Source organism: Salvia hispanica, chromosome 3 (assembly GCF_029641045.1).
Source record: "Salvia hispanica isolate PSC_SH4W2 chromosome 3, Shi_PSC_v1, whole genome shotgun sequence".
Lineage (NCBI taxonomy): Eukaryota > Viridiplantae > Streptophyta > Magnoliopsida > Lamiales > Lamiaceae > Salvia > Salvia hispanica.
This window is the reverse complement of record NC_142694.1, coordinates 59,711,037-59,732,229: the sequence shown is the minus strand read 5'-3', so window position 1 is coordinate 59,732,229 and position 21,193 is coordinate 59,711,037. Positions and strand designations below refer to the sequence as shown.

The following is a 21,193-nucleotide window of genomic DNA, read 5'->3' as shown; positions in this document are numbered from 1 at the left end:
ATCCTATGTTCAAGAATCCCCAACCGGCTGGCCGCCTTCTACCTGCTGGGACTTGCAGAGACAACACACATCGCAACACCCACACCAAGATTTGATCCAGCCGTCTTATGGCTATGAAACAGCGCCGACTTGTGATCTAGATCCCTACCGACGGCAACGCAGCCCTCCTAACTGGCTGCCGCCGCCACCGCAACGCTCACCCTTCTCCTGGTATCCACTAAACCACCAAAGCACAACAACAGCTTTCAATTGTGGAGGGAAGGAATCCATATATGGTCCTAATGATTTTAGGGATTCTTCTAAATATGAAGAAGACGCTAATTCTGGCTATAGTGAGGAGACTTGGTTTTTGGGCCATGAAATTGACTACCAAAGTGACACTGTGAAGGGGAAACGACATGGGAGTACTCCACCCGCGGAGACGCCGGAAGTGGGACCGAACCTATCGGTGGCTGCCTTGGTTTCACAACTTGAGCGCTTGACCGCAGATGTCGAGCAATTGGTGTCCCGGATGGATGCAAAAGAACATCGTCTAGGAGATCCACACACTGGGTTTAGCATCCCGTACACGGCACCAGTATCATGTCCCCTACCGCAGCCGACTATCGCCGCCCCAGCTGTTCTCCATCACGCCCCACACCACATTTCGACGTTGGACATCACGCCAAACTCGCTCCAGCCGCACACCCTTGGAGAACAGTATGCCTGCCACCCGCAGCCGCCTACCCTAGGCATGTCACACTCGACCGATCTGTTGCCTTACTCCGCTGCACCGTACGTCGTGCAACTGCACGTGAACCCCGACATCACAAGCAGCCTGCAACAGCCACCAGCGCAGAGCTCCCCACCGTGCAGTCTTGATATCAGGTACGGCTCAATAGAGTCCCTTGCCAATGATATTGATGAACATGAATCAGTGCAATCTCAGCAAATTCATTATGATAATATTGTAAGTGATCAATTACTTAATCGGGATCCAATTGGTGATGAAGAGACAAAAGAAGTTATTCACTCTAGTGTTGATGGACCAATTCATGGTAGTCAAGATGACATATATGATTCATGTAATGTTGTTTTTGCACGCCAAGAACCTATACATGTTGTGGAGCATAATAGGGTGGATATTACAATGTTGAGCAACAAGATTGATTCTTTTTTGTTGAAAGAGGACGAAGATGGTTCCATTGAGGAAGTGAAGAAGGTAATTGCATGTGTATATGTTGTTTGGCATGTTGGTGATGTTCTAGGTATTAATCATCGATCAACTTTCCTCGACGCGGATGCACGGGTGATCCCTCTTTGCGATGGATTTATTGACTGCTCAGCCACACCGCTGCCCGACACCGCTGGAGCTCGACGAGCCCACATTGACTGTCAAAAGGTGGACGACGCCTCTCCGGAATATATTGCTTCACTTTCGCCTAGCCGATTAAGTGCAAAACTTGGGTCTTGTGCATTTGATCCAGGAGGGAGTACCTCACAACACTTTATTCGGGATTGGAAGAAGATTGAAGCCTACATTCTGTGGGTGCTCCCACAAGTGAAAATTATTGGAGTTGATCCTTTTGATGCCAATGCAAAGGCGTTATTGTTGCACCTTAACTGTAGGGTAGAGTTGGATCAAGCTGGAGGTTTCGTTGATGGGAAAGCAGTCATAGAGATTGATAAAAAGACTTTTCGTCCTTGCAGCATGGACTTAACAGAGGGGATGGGTCTTGTTAGCCGTAGTGCTATTTGTATATCATCTAAATGATATGTTTGAAGAGATAAGGACTATTTTCAAACTTTTCTTAAGTAGAGCTGAGTCCTTTTGCAAGTACTATAGTCTCAAGGATGTTAATGTAGTGGTTGTGACAAGTGGTGCCGACATGAATTTTAGTAGACTAGGATTGATGATTGCACCAGAAGATGCCGCGCAGTTGTATCTGCAACTTGCTAACCCGATGATGGAGACTCGTCAGCATCAAGAGCGTCATGAAGTGTTCTATGATAACCTAATTTCAGAGTTGCACTGCCTTGTTGTTTCTTGGTTTCCACCTTGAGGGCAAGGTGAATTTTAACTGAGGGGGAGTTGATACGAGCATATTCTAGGATTACCCCCTTATCTATTATTTATTTAGTTATTGATTTCCATATCTTTTCATATATTATTAGTATCTATATTTTCTTGTTCTCTAAGTCAGGATAGTCCTATTTATAGGAGAGACATTGTATTCTTCTCAATCATTCAAGAAATATCAATTCAGTTTATCTTTTATCGTTACTTTTATCTTTTATTGTTCTTTATCTTTCTTGCAAGTTTTCTTATTAAAAAAACCCTAGAACGATAATTGGCTGCTCGACGGGAATTTCCTCGCGAACGAACCAATATCTTCGTCACGAACTCTCGCAGTTATCCCTCGATACGAGTCCCCTCGTATCAGTATATGTTAAGCAATCAACTCCAAATTATGTGAGTCTTTAATAAGAGCGTGTCTCTACTACTCTTTGCAAGTGAATGCATGATTTCTTTGTAAGTTGATGATATTGGCAGAAAAATGATCAGATGCATTAGGGTATCCAATTGATTTTGAATTCTTTATGTTATACCCTAGAAGTCATGATTGAGCTTGAGCCTAGGACCATTTTTACTTTCGAAAGTTAAGAAAAGTCTTGTTCTAATAAAATTTGGTAAGTGTGTAGTGATAGACATGTCCGGCATTAAGACGGTGTCACCCAAGAGCTCCATTGGTCCAAATAAGACCTCATTGAGTTGTATTGTATCTAATACTCCCTCCGCCCACTAATACAAGGCGAATTTGATCAAGCACAAGTTTTAAGAAATAAAGTAGAAAATGATTGAAAAAGGTTAGTGGGAGGAGTCCTACTTTATATTCCCTCAATTCCTTAGAGCATCCACAATAGTAGACTAGCGCGTGAACTAGCGATCACTAGCTGCTAGTCCGGCGCGCTAGTCCACTATTGCGACCTCTCATCCGTCGCTTATGGCGCTAGTCCGTCTGCTATTGTGGGCTCCCGACGGACGAGCGGACGGACTAGCGATTTTTTGACTTTTTTTTTTCAAAACTCTATATATACGGCTCGTTGCACTTCATTTTCATTTGCACCACTTGTATTAACGAGTTTCTCTTCTTTCACTCTACATTTCTCTCTACATTTGGAAATGGTTGATGCGGGTGGTAGTGGTGCAGGTGGTAGTGGTGGGGATGCTGATGAGGTATGCCGGCGGATTAACGAAGAGATGCGGGCCTATACGTCCGGAGAGATAAATCGCATGATACAAGCAGTCTTGCAGCAGCAGCAGCCGGCGGTACCTCGCCCCATCCATCATCGAGCTGTAGTTCCCCGAGACCACGTCGTTGCACACCAACGGTTGTGGGACGACTATTTTGTTGAGTAGCCGCGGTTTGGGGACAACTTTTTCAGGCAACGTTTTAGGATGCACCAGGATCTATTTATGCATATCGTGAACGCTTTAGAGCGTCGGTACAAGTATTTCCGGTTCAGGTTGGATGCGTACCAAAACCTTCCAGACTAACACCACAATTATCCTAAACGTGTCCATCTCTGTGGGATTCGACCCTTACCTCGACTATACTAGCCAGTAGAGTGGGTTGAGGAATTTTATTGATACCAGGTTCCGGTCGTCGTGCCAACGACTCAGTTAGGTTGGGATTTTCATCCTGATCAGTTGGATACACCCTTAATTTAACACAACACCGAAAACCTGCACTTTCACTGATCTACAAGGACAACAAGATGGATCTCTTGATCAAAGTGGGCCAATTACAAGGACTAGAGCTCAGAAGATAAATGAGTGGATGATGTTTTTAGTTGCTGAAATAAAAGCCCAAGTCCAAGACCATTCTACATTGGGCGAAATGGTGAATATTATTCAAGTTAATGCGAAGGCCAATGCATGAAGTTTGGACTTTGAAGTCAATACATATCACATTTTGGAAGCCCAAATTGAATATACATGATGCATTTTCGTCCCAGATGGAGCCGCCAAAATAAAGGGTCCTTTTAAGTTACATTTGTGTTAAATAAGTTACTTTAGATGTCTTAGAGTTACACCAAAGGTTTATGAGTTACTTTTCTATTATTATGAGTCATTTTAAGGAGAAAATAGGATGTGTGGGGACTCTACTACTACAATTACAAAAATGTACTCATTTTGTTATTTCTTCCATTTATGGGAAAAACGCCAACCGCTTTGGCGTCTCATTAAGAAAAAACGCCATCATGATCGGCGTGTTACAATTTCTTATTGAATTAAATTTAAAACAGTATTTATCTAAAACACGCCAATATGATTGGTGTCTTTTGATGGAGGGTTCGCTTTTGACAATAAGCACCACCACCATATATAAATTACAAAATATCCACGATTCGACTAAACAAAAAGATTGATACATCACTCTCGTCGAGACCTCCGCATAAACAAACCCCGTAACCCCCTACTAGATTTTGATGGAGGGTTCGGTGTATCTGGTACAACGGCCGTCTCTAAGTCCACATCAAAGAAAGTATCGCGCACTGAACTTCGAGGTGGAGTCCGGAAGTCACCATCGGGGCGGATATCATCACTTGTACCACTGGAATGACGACCTAGACCCAAAGATGTGGGTGGAGGTGGATCGACAAAGTCGTCATCTGAATCATCCCCCAACCAAACATCCCTCCTTGAAGATGAGGATGCTCCCTGGCTAGACTTTTTAGCATGATGCCGTGATTTTTTTGTCACAGGCATGTCAATGTCCAGTTCTGACCGTTGGGAAGGATGGATGTCCATCAACTCACTCTCTCCACATATTTGGAGAGAGTTTTCAATCATCTTCATGACTGTAGCCAAATCCGACTGGTTTGTCATATCTCGACCCCTTATGAAGTGATGTAACTGGTGAAGAGTTTCAACCTACAATCATATAAATTTAGTCATGTTCATCATATCATATCTTCAAAAAATATCACCCAAATTTATTTTAACTTACAGCAAAGTGGTGAGAAGATGCCCCTTCATGAATTCCCTCGTCGGGGTGGATGCCAGGTTTCGTTAAGTACACCACCGTTATGTTGCGAAACCAATTCATATATGCTTCGCTCTCATTTGGGTCATTCGTGAAATCCCAATCTATCCACACCAAGTTGTGTCGATTGTCACATTGTTGAATCTGCTCATGGTGGTGAGATTCCCAATTCCATTGAGATTTACCACGACGATCTTGTTTCATGAAATCTGTCCCGTGGAACCTATTTTCAAGCTCGATGATGGGTTGTGGGGATCCAAACTGTCACAAGACTCGATGTGGCATGTGTGGCTCCACCATATTCCAGCAAATGAGGCATGTCATAGACGCCCAAATAGGTCGGCCCTCAACACAAACAGCCGGCAAGTCTCGCATAACATAAGGTCTCCAAATGAACTACATATTAAGTCAATACAAATAAACTACAAACCAAATGAATTAAACTAATTATAATAAATTACCTGATTGGCATGCATCCTAGAGAATTGATCTCTGTAAAGCTCAACACAATGTTGAGGTGCCTTTGTATATGAAGAAGGACCAGTCCATCTAATAAACATTCAATTTAAGCATGGCAAGGATAAATTAAACTAAAATTATGATTAAATACGGTTAAAAAAAACAACAATTTCAACAACTTACACGCTTGCTGATGGCTTGTAGTCTGCATGGTCGGGAGGACTTGTCAACGTTGGTCGAATACTTGAGATTCTTTCCCATGCCCACACTTGTAGTAACGTACAAGCTCCACCGACTTCCGTCCTCCTCCCACATGAAGCTTCGCATAAGTTGTGATACAATGCGACAAGCGTCGCACCCCTCCCCCCCCTCCAATTATATTGAGCACACCGTTCTGGATCTACAAGGAATTGCAAATAGAAAAAAGAAATTTTGTTGCCTGTAGCGTTTGGGATCATCAAACCACCAAGTAGAAGCAAGCAGTATACACGAGCTCGTTGGACATATATATAATCTTCTTCATCATCGCCTAGCTCTATTCGTAATTGCTTTGATAAGGTCGTCGACTTCCAAACCTTTTCCTTTATCTCATTATTAGAAGGACAAATTCCAAGATAATTCAAGGAATGCTCCTTCCAATATTCCGGACTCTTGGTGGGGATGTGACCCGTAACCGGATTGCCATCCACTTTTAGTCCCCATAACACCTCCACGTCTTCCAAAGTGACAGTGGCCTCACCAACGGGAAAGTGAAACGTATGTGTCTCGAGCCTCCATCGTTCAATAAGGGCTGTGATAAGATAATGATCGATGTCTTTTGGCTTGTCACTCCTTAATATGGCGCCAAATCCCATATCATCAATCACATGCAAAACCCGCTGATGTATAGGAACATCCCATATAGGCCCACAGTACCTTCTACATCGCACAACTGGTGCTTTCTCTCCAGCCCATATATTCCGTGATACATGCTCTTTTCGGAGATACAATACCGACGGGTCACCAGGACCACATAGAATTCGCCGTCGAGAGCTTGATGGCATTGTCATATTTCACCTATACAACATGATGGGATCATCAATGAATCAATATACTAAAAATATTATGGTTTACTTGGTATTTGTGTTATGTGTGTAAAAACTTGGCATATCTTCATAAGAAGAAAAAGAGATCATAAATTCTTTAATTTAATTTCTTTTGAGAGGAAAAAAAAGACCATTACTGATGCATTAACTGGGAAGATATGAATAATTTAGAAAATGGAATGGTTTCTCTACTCTCATTTGTCAAACCCCTACAAATGGAAAAGAAAACCGGTGCAAAACAAATATGTATAGTACTGACGTTTTCAAAAATGTGTCTTTACCATTAAATCAACAAATGTATGTAACTGTAGGTAAATTATTGTTGGCTCTAATTATTCAACCTGGTCACCAAAACTAATGGAATTAACTAAGCAGTAATAACAATTCAAACGGCCCAATCTCCTAATTTCTCTATTTTCACAATCAAGAGTATAATCATATCTTTCTTTTTAAGCTCAAATAGATGCTCTTGCATTCATTTAAATCCAATGCAGCATAGATTATTCAATGCAGCATAGATTATTGTTGGCTCTAATTATTCAACCTGGTCACCAAAACTAATGGAATTAACTAAGCAGTAATAACAATTCAAACGGCCCAATCTCCTAATTGGAGCTTCTAGATTATTCCTTGTATTTCCCATTCTGCCCTTTATCTAGGATGCTCCTCCGTCTGGTGAATTTCCTTCTTTCTGCTCACTTCCTCTGCCAGACTCCTTTCTTCCTGGATCTGGCATTTTCTCTACACACCTGGCTTACAAAACCTTGTTAGACCCGGGAAATTACAGAATTTAAACCCATAACCAATGCATGAAATTAGCCTTATCAGTAATTCCGTCGGTAAACTGACATTTTTTAGGGGTAAGTTTGTTCAAAACATTTCGTGTTGCTTAATAATTCGTGTAAACGATGACATCAATACAACTTTGTAAATCCTCAACATTACTATTTGGAACTCTCAATAATTCGTGTATAGTTTCTCAACACTACTATTTGGAATTCTCAATAATTCGTGTATAATTTCTCAACATTACTATTTGGAATTCTCAATTATTCGTGTATAATTTCTCAATATTACTATTTGGAATTCTGAATAATTCGGGTATAATTTCTCACTATTTGGAATTCTCAATAATTGGCCTATACACATTCTCATATAGCTGTGAATAACAAAATTATATCAACACAACATTGAAACAATACTAAATCATGTACTTCTTAATATTTTGTAGATGAGTTAAGATACTTATACTGGCAAAAGGAACACTCACATAACATGTCCAAAATGATATAGGTAATGCCATTAGTATTTCTACAAACAGAAATATTCAATGTCAACAAAAGAAGTTTATTTATAATCCTCCAAAGCTCTTACTGTTTTGCCCAATTTGCAATAAGTTCTTCCACATCAACTTTGCCAAATTTGTTGCATTCAGCTAGATGGTGTTTTTCCTTCTCCTTCACCAACTCGCAGTTGCAATTGAATCTAGACGTCACTAGAGTTGTGAAATATTTGGCACGTAAGATTCTCAGAGTCTTCAATCCTCTAATTGGCAGTCCTGTTTGCCAATCTTTGATCTTTTTTCCCTTGTATATCTCCATGTGTCTCATTAAATATATTGCACTATCATTCTTATTGATGGATGATTTCCATGGCATCTGTAAGTGTTCCATCTGCAGTTCTTTGACAGCATTTCCAAGCTTTATATTTCAACTGTAGCTAAGATACATGGAAAAGAATTTCCGCTGCCATACACAAGCAGTCATATATCAACATAGATTTTTCATCAATATGTCAACAAGTTTAAATTTTGTTATTCAATATAGTTTTAGAAAACTACTTACCAGCAAGACAAGTGTGATTCCATACTTGTCAGTCCGCTCTCGTTCTTCAAAATGCATATAGTTGTCTATAACAGACATTCTACCTACTTTCATCTCAAAACACACTAAATAATAGTGTTTATTATCATAGACAAGAAAGAATACCTATTTCACATTTTTTAATACAAAAGTTTCAGACTCAATGGCTTCAATATCTAACTCAATATCAACATATATCTAACCCAATATCAACATATATCTAACCCAATATCAACATTTAGCTAAGACATCATCAACATATAGCTTACCCAATATCAACATATAGCTTACACATTATCAACATTTAGCTAAGACATCATCAACAGCTTACCCAATATCAACATATAGCTTACACATTATCAACATATATCTTACACATTATACATAATTAGCTACCTCAATATCTATATTTGTACTAGATATAGTAAACAAAAGCTTTCTAATATTAACAGAACTTCTAAATAATTCATCAGAGCTTCAGGCTTTCAGAAAATGGAGATTCATATTCTCATATGTTATCAAATTAGAAATCAATCTACTAACAACACAACTACAGAAGCTTATAAACATATTTCACCAAAATCTGAACCCTAATTCTTTGTTGAAATCAGAAATCTCAAACTGCATGCAAAAAAATCAGAAATCGGTAAATCAAATTGAAAAATACCTCTTGACTCTGCAGGAGCATTTTCGATTGAAACCATTGCACTTTTTTTTAAGTCATTCACTGCAAAATAAATGTATTAGTTTCGTTTCTATTGAAATTCTAGCAAGTTCAAAACATATTTCGAAGCTTAAATTTGATATTTATCGTCGTTTTTCTTCAAATTTGTGAATCTACCCTAGGTCGAGCTTTTCGTCGGAGGAGATGGAGAGTTTCGAGCTGTTCTTTGGTTTTTGAGTGAGAGAGATGTAGTTGGAGTAGTGAAATCGGCGATGTGGTTAGAGTGAAATCGTCCGGCGGCGATGTGGTTGAGAGTGAAATCGTCGATGTGTTTGAGAGTAAAATCAGCGTGAGTGTTGCGTTGAAAGTGAGTGAATGGTTTGAGAAATGAAATTGAAACCTGCACGCGATTAATTTTATGTAAATTGTCTATTTTACCCTTATTGAGATTGTTAATTCAGTCTATTGATATTTTTTTTATTCAATCTCAGCTAATTTTTGGATCAAAGGGTTCATATTTAGTCTCAATTTGGGATTAAGGTGATAAACTCATCAGAAGATGACCCCTAATATATTCTATATTTGATAGTCTGACCCCGACGGAGATTAGTCATGTTAGACAAATTGATGAATGTGCATTAATTTGGTATGATAGATAAATAAATGAGATATTTAATGCAATATGCTTATTTTTTTTAGGGTTTTTTACTTTTTAAATCAAAACATTTACCCGAATTCTGGTTTTTCCCATGAACTATGAGATTTGTTTTTAAAACCACGAACTTTCATTTCGTTAGGATTTTCCTCGGGCGGGTCAACGACGAAACCCGGGTTGTCTACATGTCAATTTTAATCCTATTTGTCACTAAATTGATTACTTGGATCCTATTTGTCACAATAATACATACAGTCACAATCATTACATAACAAATGACAACTTTTGAATAAACAAAACACAACTTTAACATTTTGAATTATGCTATTCGGGTCGGAAATGTGCTATTCGGGTCAAATTGGGAAAATCCTAACGAAATGAAAGTTCATGGTTTTAAAAACAAATCTCACAGTTCATGGGAAAAATCAGAATTCGGGGAAAGGTTTTTGTTTAAAAAGCCAAAAACCTTTTTTTTTATGCGTAAAGTATTACATTAAGAGGTCGTCAATATACATGTATATTGCACGCCTATTCTATGATGGTATTCCATATAGTAGTAATATAATGCAACTTTCAATGATTAATGGGGTCTATTTTGTATATATTTAATAATAGTAATATACCGCAACTTTCTATGATTAATGGGTGTTTATTTTGTGTCCTTAGTTTTATTGAATTGAAGGTGGTTTTTTTTGCCAAGGAGTTATAGGTAAAGTACATAAAATTAATGTCACTTAGGTATTTGGTATGGAATGATGATGGATTTTTTATTTGTGCAGTTGACATAACATAATAATAATACCCTCCATTAAACATTAATGGGATACAAATTCGTTGTAGTTAATTGTGAGCGTAGAAGCGGTAGTTGCGGGCGCAGTGACGAAGGCAAATTCACATACATCCTAATTAATCATTATGATTATAGATTTCACAAGCACATAGATTTAACTTGAACAATATTTTACTAAATTCTGATCCATAAATATATCGTTAATTTATAGTCGCTCTTCTCTTCACCACATAGCCCAGTTTTTCGGTTTCCCTCTTCAACGATCATCAACCATTTCACAAGTAACACCTCTTTCTCTCTCTCCAAGCTCCCTCTCCGCTGTTCTTGCCAAGCGGGAGAGGAAAAGAAAGCTCTGTATTCAATTATTCCACACAAATTTCACATCTCCTCTCCTTTCTCTTGCGTCAAGAACGTACCATCATCTCTCCATGACGATCGAAGGTAAGCTAATGGTTGAGAAAATCACATTCACATACATGTATTGTTGTTTAAAAAATGCGTGCAGAGTGCAACAACATTCCAAGAAAGCAGAAGAAGAAGAAGCATCATCATGAAACGAAGCCGAGGGCAGGAAAAGGAGGAGAGGACGAGACTGCATCTGCGGCGAAGAAGGGAGAAAGCGATGGGGAGACGTCTCCGAGGGGTGTTTTGGAGATGCTGGCATCGGGCATTGACGTCGTCGACGATCTGCAGTGGAAAAAGAAGCTCGTCCATGTCAAGAGGACCTCCTCCAACTGGAGGGTTCCCACCATCTCCGTGCTCGGAGGGGGCAAGATACCACTCAGGAGGAGGATGCAGGGGAGACGAAGCAACTCTGAGGACATCGGAGATTTCATCATGCCTAAACCGTCGTGGAGGAATTTCACCTATGAGGAGTTAAGACATGCTACACATTCTTTTGCTTCAGGTTATTTTTTGCTTATTTCTATGCTACTATTCTTATAACACAATTGATTTGTCGCAAAATGGTTTATCCCTTTTTGTTTGATCATTTTTGTAGATAAGTTGATTGGGAAAGGAGGGCATGCTGAAGTTTATATGGGGAAGTTGAATGATGGTCAAGTTGTGGCAGTGAAGAAGATAATGAAGGAGGAGAAGAACGACGAGGAAAAGAATGGCGACTTCTTGGCTGAGCTCGGGATCATTGCCCACATCGACCACCCCAACACTGCTAAGCTCATAGGCTTCAGCGCTGATCAGGGCTTGTACCTCGTGCTCCAGTACTTGCCCTATGGCAGCCTTGCCACTGCCCTACACGGTAACGTTCTTTCCTCTGGCCTTGGAATATGGTGCTGGATCCATTTCTGAACAAGTGTAGTTTAGTATTTCAGGCTCGGAAGATTGTCGTTTGGAGTGGGAGACGCGGTACAAGTTGGCTATCGGGGTGGCCAAGGGCTTGCAGTACCTGCATTCCAACTGCCATAGGCGAATAATCCACCGAGATATAACTGCCTCAAACATCTTACTCTCTGAGGATTACGAAGCTCAGGTTCTTGTTCTGTTTTTTCTCAATATTGTACATTGATTCGATACGATGAAGCTCTTTGCGTGTGTTGCAGATATCCGATTTTGGACTAGCAAAATGGCTTCCGGAGAGCTGGGCTCATCTTGTTGTTTCTCCAATCGAGGGCACTTTTGGGTATGAGACCGCGTTTTTTCTTGTGTCTTTACCGTATCCGTACTAATGTTTTCTACGTTGAGATTAGGTACATGGCCCCGGAGTACTTCATGCATGGGTTGGTTAACGAGAAGACCGATGTGTTTGCCTTTGGTGTTCTTCTGCTCGAGCTGATCACAGGGCGTCGCGCAGTTGATTCCTCCAGCCAAAGCCTAGTGATGTGGGTATGTTTGTAAACTGAGTTAGTTCTGTTTATACTGATGAAATGAAACACGAGACTGAATAATCATGTTCGCTGCCAGGCGAAGCCTCATTTGGAGAACAACAGCGTGGATGAGATAGCCGACCCTAGGTTAGGAGGAAATTTCAACGTTGTGGAAATGAAGCGCGCAATGTTCACAGCGTCAACCTGCATCCACCACCTGCCTACCCTGCGGCCAAACATGATCCGTGTACATAACCATCATTTTCTAGGCTGAGCTATCTGCAAAAACGCTTCACGCCCTCGTGTTTTCGTGCAGGTTGTGCAGCTGCTGAAAGGCGATAATGGGCTGGACATGAAGCAGAAGTCCATGGGCGAGCGCGTGCAGATGATAAGAGACGACAGCATGCATGACATGAAGCAGAAGTCGATGGGGGAACGGATACTTCACATAGACGCCTGCGATGAAGAGGACTATGAATCGCCCGCTTACCTCACGGATTTAAATCGCCATATGCAGCTAGTTATGGAGTAGTGTGTGTACATATATAGCAACAACACTAGAGAGAATTAGGAGAGTTGAAGTTCATGTGTTTCTCACCTCTTTTTTCTAGTGTTTGATGTTTTAAGTATTGTTGCTACCCTGCCATGGAAATGGCAAAAACAAATAGCTTTTGGATTAGTATACACAATCAAGAATCTGAGAATAAATATAGTACTATATATTATGTGATTTTTATATATGATTAGCAAAAATTGAGTGATTGCAAGAGCAGATTGTGGCAGTGGAAAACAGGTTGAAAATTAATCCACACCAACTGCTTCTTGCATCATTAAACATACTTCTAAAATTAAGAAACCAAAGCTACTTACACCACATATTCCCATCTTCTACCTAGAAACTAATCCTACAACGAATCCCCTCTTGACTATGGGTTAAATATTAGTAGAAGAGCAGTATCTTTGGCTAAGTGTAGCTAAGCATGATGTTGTTGTTAATAGGTGTGGTGGGGCCACACGAAGTACTCCCCGGGCGTCGGCATCACGTTCATTGGCGTCCCCAGCAATGACACCGAGCTGGAGGTGTCGGAGGCCACCGGATTGTTGGGGTAGAAGAGGTTGTGGTGGTGGTAGTAGTACGGTGTCGAGTTGTCTAACGGCACGCCACACGGGATGCCCGAGGATGGCTGGATAGCGGCGAAACTGATGCTGCTGCCGCTGCTGTTGCACGGAGTTTGCAGCATGCTGTTCCCTGCCTTGCCCTCCCCCTCGAGTGAGAGCTTCAGCCGCTTCGCTGTCCCACCGATTGGGAGGGGGCTCTTGGCGATTGCCTCAACGTCGTAGCGGTTCATCTCAAAATTAGTGACGGCGTTTATCCCTCGGAATTTGATAGCAGCTATGTCGTACGCCTCTGCTGCTTCCTCTTCCGTTGCTGGGCACACAAAATTGTCAGTTTCAACAATCCTAGTAGTACTACTATATATTAGATGCATCGACACGGATAGGAATCGGAGCGTACCAAACGTTCCAAGGTAGAGATCTTTGTTGCCTGCAACACGGCCGATCCTTGCTTGCCATCGGCCTTGTTGATGATGCCTGCACAAGAAGTAAGCGAAAATCGAGCTTAGCAACAATTTTTTCTCGATGATCGAACCAAACAAATTAACCTTGATGTCGACAAACCACACCTTGTAACACCTCTGTACATTGATGCTCCCCTTGAGAAGCCGCTGCTTTTCCTGGATAAAGTAAAGAAAATAATGATTTAGGGGAAATGCCATAACTAAATAGACCTGTTTTTCCCAAGTAATAGTAGTATACACAAACCTTCTTAGTGAAGCAATGAACTCTTGTTTGGTCATATGCTTCATATCCTCAACTTCTTTGGTGTAATTTGATATCTAAAAGCACGATTCTTGGATTAGCTAGGATTTTAAACCGCAAGCATGAAAAAGGCGATTGATTAGAACTATACCGGGAAATTAGTAGTAGCCGTAGGACCCCAGTACTTGAGAGCGGCCAAATCATAAGCGCGCGCTGCCTTGTCTTCTTTATCGTATCCGCCTGCGTTCCCCACATTACATGATAAATACTCACATTCATAAATTGCATATTTTGAACAAAGCATTAAAACAAAATGTTACTTAATACTCACCTAGATAAACTGCAGCATACATTTCGCGTTTCGAGCAACACCAACACGACCACGGTTCATGCAAAATGACGATACACGGAGTTAGACCAAACAAACAAAATCGATACAAAAGCAATGAGATTCCTTATGATAAAATCATTTTTCATCATCAATTTTTTGTCATTATCATTTTTTCACCATTCCGAACTCAATTTTCATCATCAATTTTTGTTCAACCTATGTCACATTTCAAACCCTAGAGTGCATCTAAAATTGGCAAAATGTCACAGGCCACTAGTTAGCATTTTAGACCCCAAAAAACATTCACATGTTCCCATCACTTACCGTTGTCCCAATTTTCCCAATACAGCAATTCATGCGATCATCATACCCCATTTATTAAAATATGAATGCTACTAGCTAGCTATACTTGAATCAAGAAACTTCTGTATGAGGAAATTAACAATTTAAGGGATGCCCATTTTCAAAAAGAAAGTGAGCATTCAAAATTTCATTTTGGTCAAACCTCATCAAAAGTCATTTTCCCATGAAAGAAAAAAGGGCTAAAAAAATTCAGACCATCAGAGTTCAGAGTAGCTGAGGTAATGTTCACAGACCAGATGTTTGTGTTACACTTATTACAATCAAATCTAACGCAAGAATATTTTCATTAACTATTGGGCAAGAAATTGGCGGCCCATATCATCAAATCAATCATCGTGGTTGAAAGATGTGATTTTGCTAATTTTCTTCGTACGAGGGCATTGTATTGATTATTCCTCGAAGAAAGTACAAAGAAAATGAATTAAGTTGTACTAGCAGCAGTAGTAGTTGTACCTTGACGCCCTTTCCTTGCTTGGCCCTCTCTTCTACAGCTGTTATCCCATAGATGCGCTTCATATCTTCCTGTCCATCTATGTCTGCAACAAACCATTTTAATCAGCTAAAAATCAAATCTTTTTCACTGGGCCATGCATGTAAAAAGCTCTGAATCAAGAAAAAAATGGATTTTTTCAATTTCAAATTTTTTATTTTTACCTTGTGACGCCTCTGTAAATCGAAGTTCTCTGCCCAAATGTATCCGCGATTTTCTTGCAGTTGTCGACAGCTTTGCTGGTGTCGATGTTGACGTCGAGAGAGAGCGCATTTTCGGCGGCGGAGACGGGGCAGTGAGGAGAGTAGTCCGCCGGCGAGTGAGCCTGCGCGTCGCCGGAGAAGGCTTGGAATCCGATGATGCTCTTCAGATCTTGCTGCTCGTCGCCGCCGAAGTAGCTCTCGCCGGCGCCGTAGATGTGGGTCAGGGTGGAATCTTGGGTTTCCGTCGAGTCTCCGCCGCCGCCGGCGAAGAAATCCTCCAGCTTCGGCGGAGGGTAGCCACCGTAAATATGCTGCTGCTCCGCCGCGGCTGATTTGAAAAAGGAAAAAAAAAAAAAAAAGAAGGAATTTAGAGAAAATGCCAAAAATGTAGCCGAAAAAATGGTGGGTATTGAAAGAAGAAATTTAGAGAAAAAGTAAAAAAAAAAAAAAGTTTGTTGGTCTTGTTTTCACACATGTTTATCTGAGCAAAAGAAAAAAAAACGGAGACATCGAGGTTGTTTTGGAAAGGGACTATTCAAAGATTCCAAAAAACATAGATAGAGAGAGAGTGAGTGTGTGTTTGTACCAGTGTTGGTGTAGTAGTTATCTCCCATGGAATAGTAATGGTGGGAATCATTAGGTTGATGATGATGAGAAGAAGAAGATGATATTGAAGAGGAGTTGAGCATTTCCATTGAAGAGAGGGAGAAAGAGAGCCAATTGTTGTCAGGAGCCATGATGATATCTCTTCTTCCTCAAAAATCTTGAACAAGTAGTAAATCCAACTATCCAACTAGCTAATTAGCAAAATCCATTGATTAATTTTTTTTTCACCTTAAGGTTGAAGCAAAGGATGAAATGAAACTAGCCGAAAAAGGGTGTTTATTTATGGCTCCAAGAGAGAGAGAGAGAGAGAGCACATGCAAGAGTTTGAAATGAAGGCTGGTAAAAATTACTCAATCAACAGCTTGCAATCACACGAAATAAGTAAAAGTAAGTGGTGATGACTGATGAGTGAGAGGAGGGTTTTGGTGTTTATATTAAAAAAGTTTGAGGTTAAAAATTTAAATAAAAATGGAAGCTAGCCATAGGTAACTAGTTGCATGAGAGAGAGATAGAGAGAGGGTTTTTTTATCCTTTTTTACATTTTCTTTTATTAAAAGTGATAAAATTTTGAATTAATAAGTGAATTGGAAGGGTTTCTTAAATTTTTTTATTTTTAAATTTAGTGTTTTGTTGGGTAGTGGATTCTGAGCAGAGGAAAATGTGTCTGAGGCAAGGGTCGCGAAAGATGCGGGCTAGCGGTCTATCGACTTCTTTTTTTAAGATTTCTTCTATATTTAGCATATGTTTATCTGATTTTCTAAACTAGCTAAGTTAATTAATACTGAATTATAGGTATCAGGTATGTGTTTCACAGAGAATGGGAAATTGGATACGTAAACGGGTAATTACTAGTGATTTTAGAATTTTTATACACACATCTTCTACTGTTAGTAGTAAATTAATGTTATGTGGAAACTTGATTATGTGTTTGACTTTAACTAATCTTGTGAACTAACTTTGCTTGTTTTATGAATCAAAACGGACACACTATTGACTTTAAAGTTCAAACCAGTGATTAGACGTCTGGCTCATTTATTTCGGCTGTTAAATTTAACATATTCCTAAAAATTAATACTCCTTCCATCACGCATAAATATTACGCTCTTTCATTTTTAATATGCATTTTCTAATTTTAAAATATTTTTATCTTTTTAATAAAATAAAACTCATTCTATACTAATAATATTTTAATCATTTTTTATTATTTTTTACTTTATTAATTATGTAGAAAAAATCATACGATACTCTTGTAGGAGAGAGGGAATAACATCTATGACATTTCAATATATTATCCTGTTATTTTTTTTCCAAAATTTAGTACTACTAGAATTTAGAATATTTTTATAGACCGTTGAATATTCAAGTTAATTAAAAAGAAAAAAACAAAATAATTATGCGTGTGATCGTTTATTTGAAAAACGAATTGTTTATAGTAGGCATGGTGATAAAAGGAGTGATTAATTTGAGTTTAGGCGTAGAGTGGTAGGTGTAGCTCGTATTTTGGTAAACATAGTATATTTAATACTCTTGTGAAAAAGGTTAAGTGGTAATTAGTAGTAATGGGGATTGATATTGTGTGTGTGACGGAGACCAGCGGCCGAAGAAGCAGGAGAAACAGAGAACCGGTGATTAGGGCTTGTTTGGTTTGCGGTAAATTTAAAGTGATCACGCCATGCCCCTCCATTCCCTTGTTTTAAGGTGTCTTGCATAATCCATCTCTCTCCCTCTCAAACAACGCTCTTGGTCTCGCCATGGCTAACTGGAGCAATCAGAAAGTGGTAACTGTGGTATACTATAGTAGTAGTATTACACTTTTTAACTTATACTCCCTCCGTTCCATAGTAATAAAGGCGTTTATTTTCGGCACGGAGATTAAGAAAAATTGTGTTAGATGAGTTAAGTAAAGGGAGAATAAAGTGGAAAATAAAAAAGTTAGAGAGAGTAAAGTAAGTGTGCAAAAATGTGTTGACTTTTACTAAAAAGGGAAATGACTCTATTATTATGGAACGTACCAAAATGACAAAATGACTCTATTACTATAGAACGGATGGAGTATTTCACTACTACTTACATATGACTCCATGTATAATCAATGTATATATTTAGGTTGTGGGCTAATCGAGTGCCTATTTAGTTGTGGGCTAATCGAGTGCGAATTAATCGGATTGTAATTTTATCTGGCTAGAATTTTCAACACTTGTTCTTTAAATTTAGCGGGCTATTCAGGACAATCCACGAGTTGCGGAAGCAAATGCAATAATATAATTTACATTCAATTGACATGTGTATTTGTTTTAGGGTAAAATAATTAGGCCTTGCGATCTGCAACATTATTTGTAATCTATACTTCTACACGAATATGAAAGGAGAGTTTTCGGACTATTTACAAAAATGTCATTTTGGAGGGAAACATTACTATTGATAAAAAATGAAAAGATAAAATTATTTTCACCATAATCCAATAGTAAAACTGTAAAAGTAGAGAAGTTGCCAACTCAAATAAGTTTTAAACCTTTATGATCATGTATTCATATATTGTACTTCCTTCATCCGTTATTAGGAGTCTCGGTTTATCATTTTAGTCCATCTGTCGTTAGGAGTCACAATTCACTTTACTATAAATAGTAGGTAGACCTCACACTTCACTTACATTTTATTATAAAATTAATATACAAAAATGGGTCTCAAATTCCACTATCTTTTTCTACCTACTTTCCTTCGTATTTTTTAAAATTCATGCCAAACTCAAATAGAACTCCTAACGGCGGACGGAGGGAGTAGTATTTAATAGTATGAGTTTCTTTACTCATATTCGTAATGATATTGATAATATTTTTTTTTATTCTACGTATTACTATCGATGTCTATAAAATAATTTCCAAATTTTAAAATATACTAATATTCTGATGAAATTAATAATTTTTTTTTACGTATATTAAATTGATGTGTATTAGATAATAGCTAGTTAATTGTAACAAATAAATTTAAGTATAATTTGCATTGTGTATTTGTCGATATCGAAAATGCACTCTTAATTCTCCCAATATTGAAAATGCATTTGGCGCCATGCGTCTTAGATTCCGGTTTCAAATTATAAGCAATGAAAAAGTCGTCAACTGAAATGTGACTATTGGGGATCCAAATGTTGGTTGTGATATTCACGTTCACTATCGAGAAGTTTTTAAAATATTTTGATATAATTATGATAAAATTTACTAATTTTGTAAGGAGTGAATTAAAAAAAGGTCCGTCGACTATATGGTTTGTAAATTTCCATTATTTGGTAAAAAGAAATACTACGTCCATCTAGGGGTGAGCAAAAAATCGAAAAACGAATATCCGAACCGAACCAAACCAAACCGAAATTTTGAAATTCGGGTCGGTTCGAAAATACAAAAATTTAGATTTTTCGGTTCGGTTCGGGCGGCAAAAAAAATCGAAAAACCAAAATACCAAATTATATTTTAAATATAATATTATGTGCTAACTAATTTACAGTAATAACTAATAACTTTCAATTTTGTGTATTAAAATTATCTACACAAAGACATAATTATATCAATACAACATGTAAATTTATGTCTTTGTGTTAATATTTTTAACATACAAAATTGATATTAGTTATTAGTTATTACTGTAACTTAGATAGTATTTGATCACACTCCTACATATATATTTTTTAATATATTCTATATAATATGTATTATATATATTCTATTAATTTTATATTTTATAGATATATATTCTATTATATAAAATAAAATATATATTAATTAATATATATATATATATATATATTTTTTCAGTTTTTCGGTTTTTTGGTTTTTTCATATAAGTTCGGTTTATTCAGTTTTGTTTGTTTTTTAAGTTCGGTTCGGTTTGGATTTTGAACTAAGTTTGGTTTTTCGGTTTTGGTTCGATTTGGGCAAAAAACCGAACCGAAACCCGAATACTCACTCACCCCTACATTCATCCTCGAAAAATAGACTAATTTAACCATCTTTGCCGTCTTCCTAAATTAGACAAAGTTTAAATATGTAAAGTTTTTAACCAATTACACACACTAATATGTAAAGTTTTCTACTACATTTTTCCTCTCCCTCTCTCTCTCTTACTTTTTTACATCTCTCTTTTATTTTACCAATAACATATTAAAACTCGGGTCATCTATCACTTTGTCTATTTTTCAAGGACGTAAAGAATATATTATTACTTGAGGCCTCTAGCCATGCGTCTTAGTCTTAGTCTTTGTTTTTTTTCTATGATTGAATTATATATGAACACCGGAATATCAAGTTGATTTACAAATAAATTCAGTCACACTTGCACTTTGCACTACTCTAACATTACTGATATTAATTTACTGTGTATATTTTCTTCCAAAACTTATGATTCTCCCTCCATTCTGTAATGATAGAGGCATTTCTTTCAGGTACGGAAATTAAGTAAAATGTGTGTAATGTATTAACTAAAAAGATACTCCCTCTGTCCCAGATAATTTGACCCAGTATTCCATTTCGGCCGTCCCAAATAATTAGACCCATTTCACTTTTACCATTTTTGGTAGTAGACCTCACATTCCACTAACTCATTCCTACTCACATTTTATTATAAAACTAATACTTTAAAAGTAGGATCTATATCCCACCAACTTTTTCAACTCACTTTCCATTACATTTCTTAAAATCCGTGCCCGGTCAAATTGTCCCAATTATCTGGGACGGAAAGAGTAATAAAGTAAGAAAGAGAGGAAAATTAGAGTGAGAAAAGGAGTTAACTTTTACTAAAGAAAAGAAATAACTCTATTACTATGAAATGTTCGAAATGGAAAAATAATTCTACTAGTACTATGTAACAAAAGGAGGGTTGTTTTACTGTTACCGTATTATGTTTTTTTTACTCGATTTGAGTTTGATGTTAGATCTTTTTAATACTATACTAAAAAAACATCTTAAAAGTGTAATTGTTTTCTTTATAGTAGATATTAAATCATGTTATAATTAATTTATGT

The 21,193-nt window shown here is 38.1% G+C and overlaps 3 protein-coding genes across 3 annotated transcripts; 1 reads left to right on the top strand and 2 right to left on the bottom strand.

Moving 5' to 3' along the window:
- Positions 1–4,262: 4,262 nt before the first annotated feature.
- Positions 4,263–5,320, bottom strand: LOC148931175 (uncharacterized). The gene is made up of 2 exons (XM_089069487.1): positions 4,995–5,320; positions 4,263–4,918 (listed from the first exon to the last, which is right to left on the bottom strand). The coding sequence occupies exons 1-2, from the start codon at positions 5,232–5,234 to the stop codon at positions 4,418–4,420; spliced, it is 741 nt and encodes a 246-aa protein (XP_088925613.1). The 5' UTR covers positions 5,235–5,320; the 3' UTR covers positions 4,263–4,417.
- Positions 5,321–10,732: 5,412 nt separating this feature from the next.
- LOC125216631 (receptor-like cytosolic serine/threonine-protein kinase RBK1) lies at positions 10,733–13,078 on the top strand. The gene is made up of 8 exons (XM_048118387.2): positions 10,733–10,986; positions 11,051–11,452; positions 11,546–11,803; positions 11,877–12,034; positions 12,105–12,184; positions 12,252–12,387; positions 12,466–12,615; positions 12,685–13,078. Exons 1-8 carry the CDS (start codon positions 10,974–10,976, stop codon positions 12,898–12,900), a joined length of 1,413 nt encoding a protein of 470 aa, XP_047974344.1. The 5' UTR covers positions 10,733–10,973; the 3' UTR covers positions 12,901–13,078.
- On the bottom strand, positions 13,067–16,568 carry LOC125216632 (AP2-like ethylene-responsive transcription factor AIL6). The gene is made up of 9 exons (XM_048118388.2): positions 16,163–16,568; positions 15,538–15,904; positions 15,337–15,419; positions 14,521–14,529; positions 14,341–14,429; positions 14,193–14,266; positions 14,054–14,104; positions 13,885–13,961; positions 13,067–13,797 (listed from the first exon to the last, which is right to left on the bottom strand). Exons 1-9 carry the CDS (start codon positions 16,311–16,313, stop codon positions 13,361–13,363), a joined length of 1,338 nt encoding a protein of 445 aa, XP_047974345.2. The 5' UTR covers positions 16,314–16,568; the 3' UTR covers positions 13,067–13,360.
- Between the last annotated feature and the right edge of the window lie 4,625 nt (positions 16,569–21,193).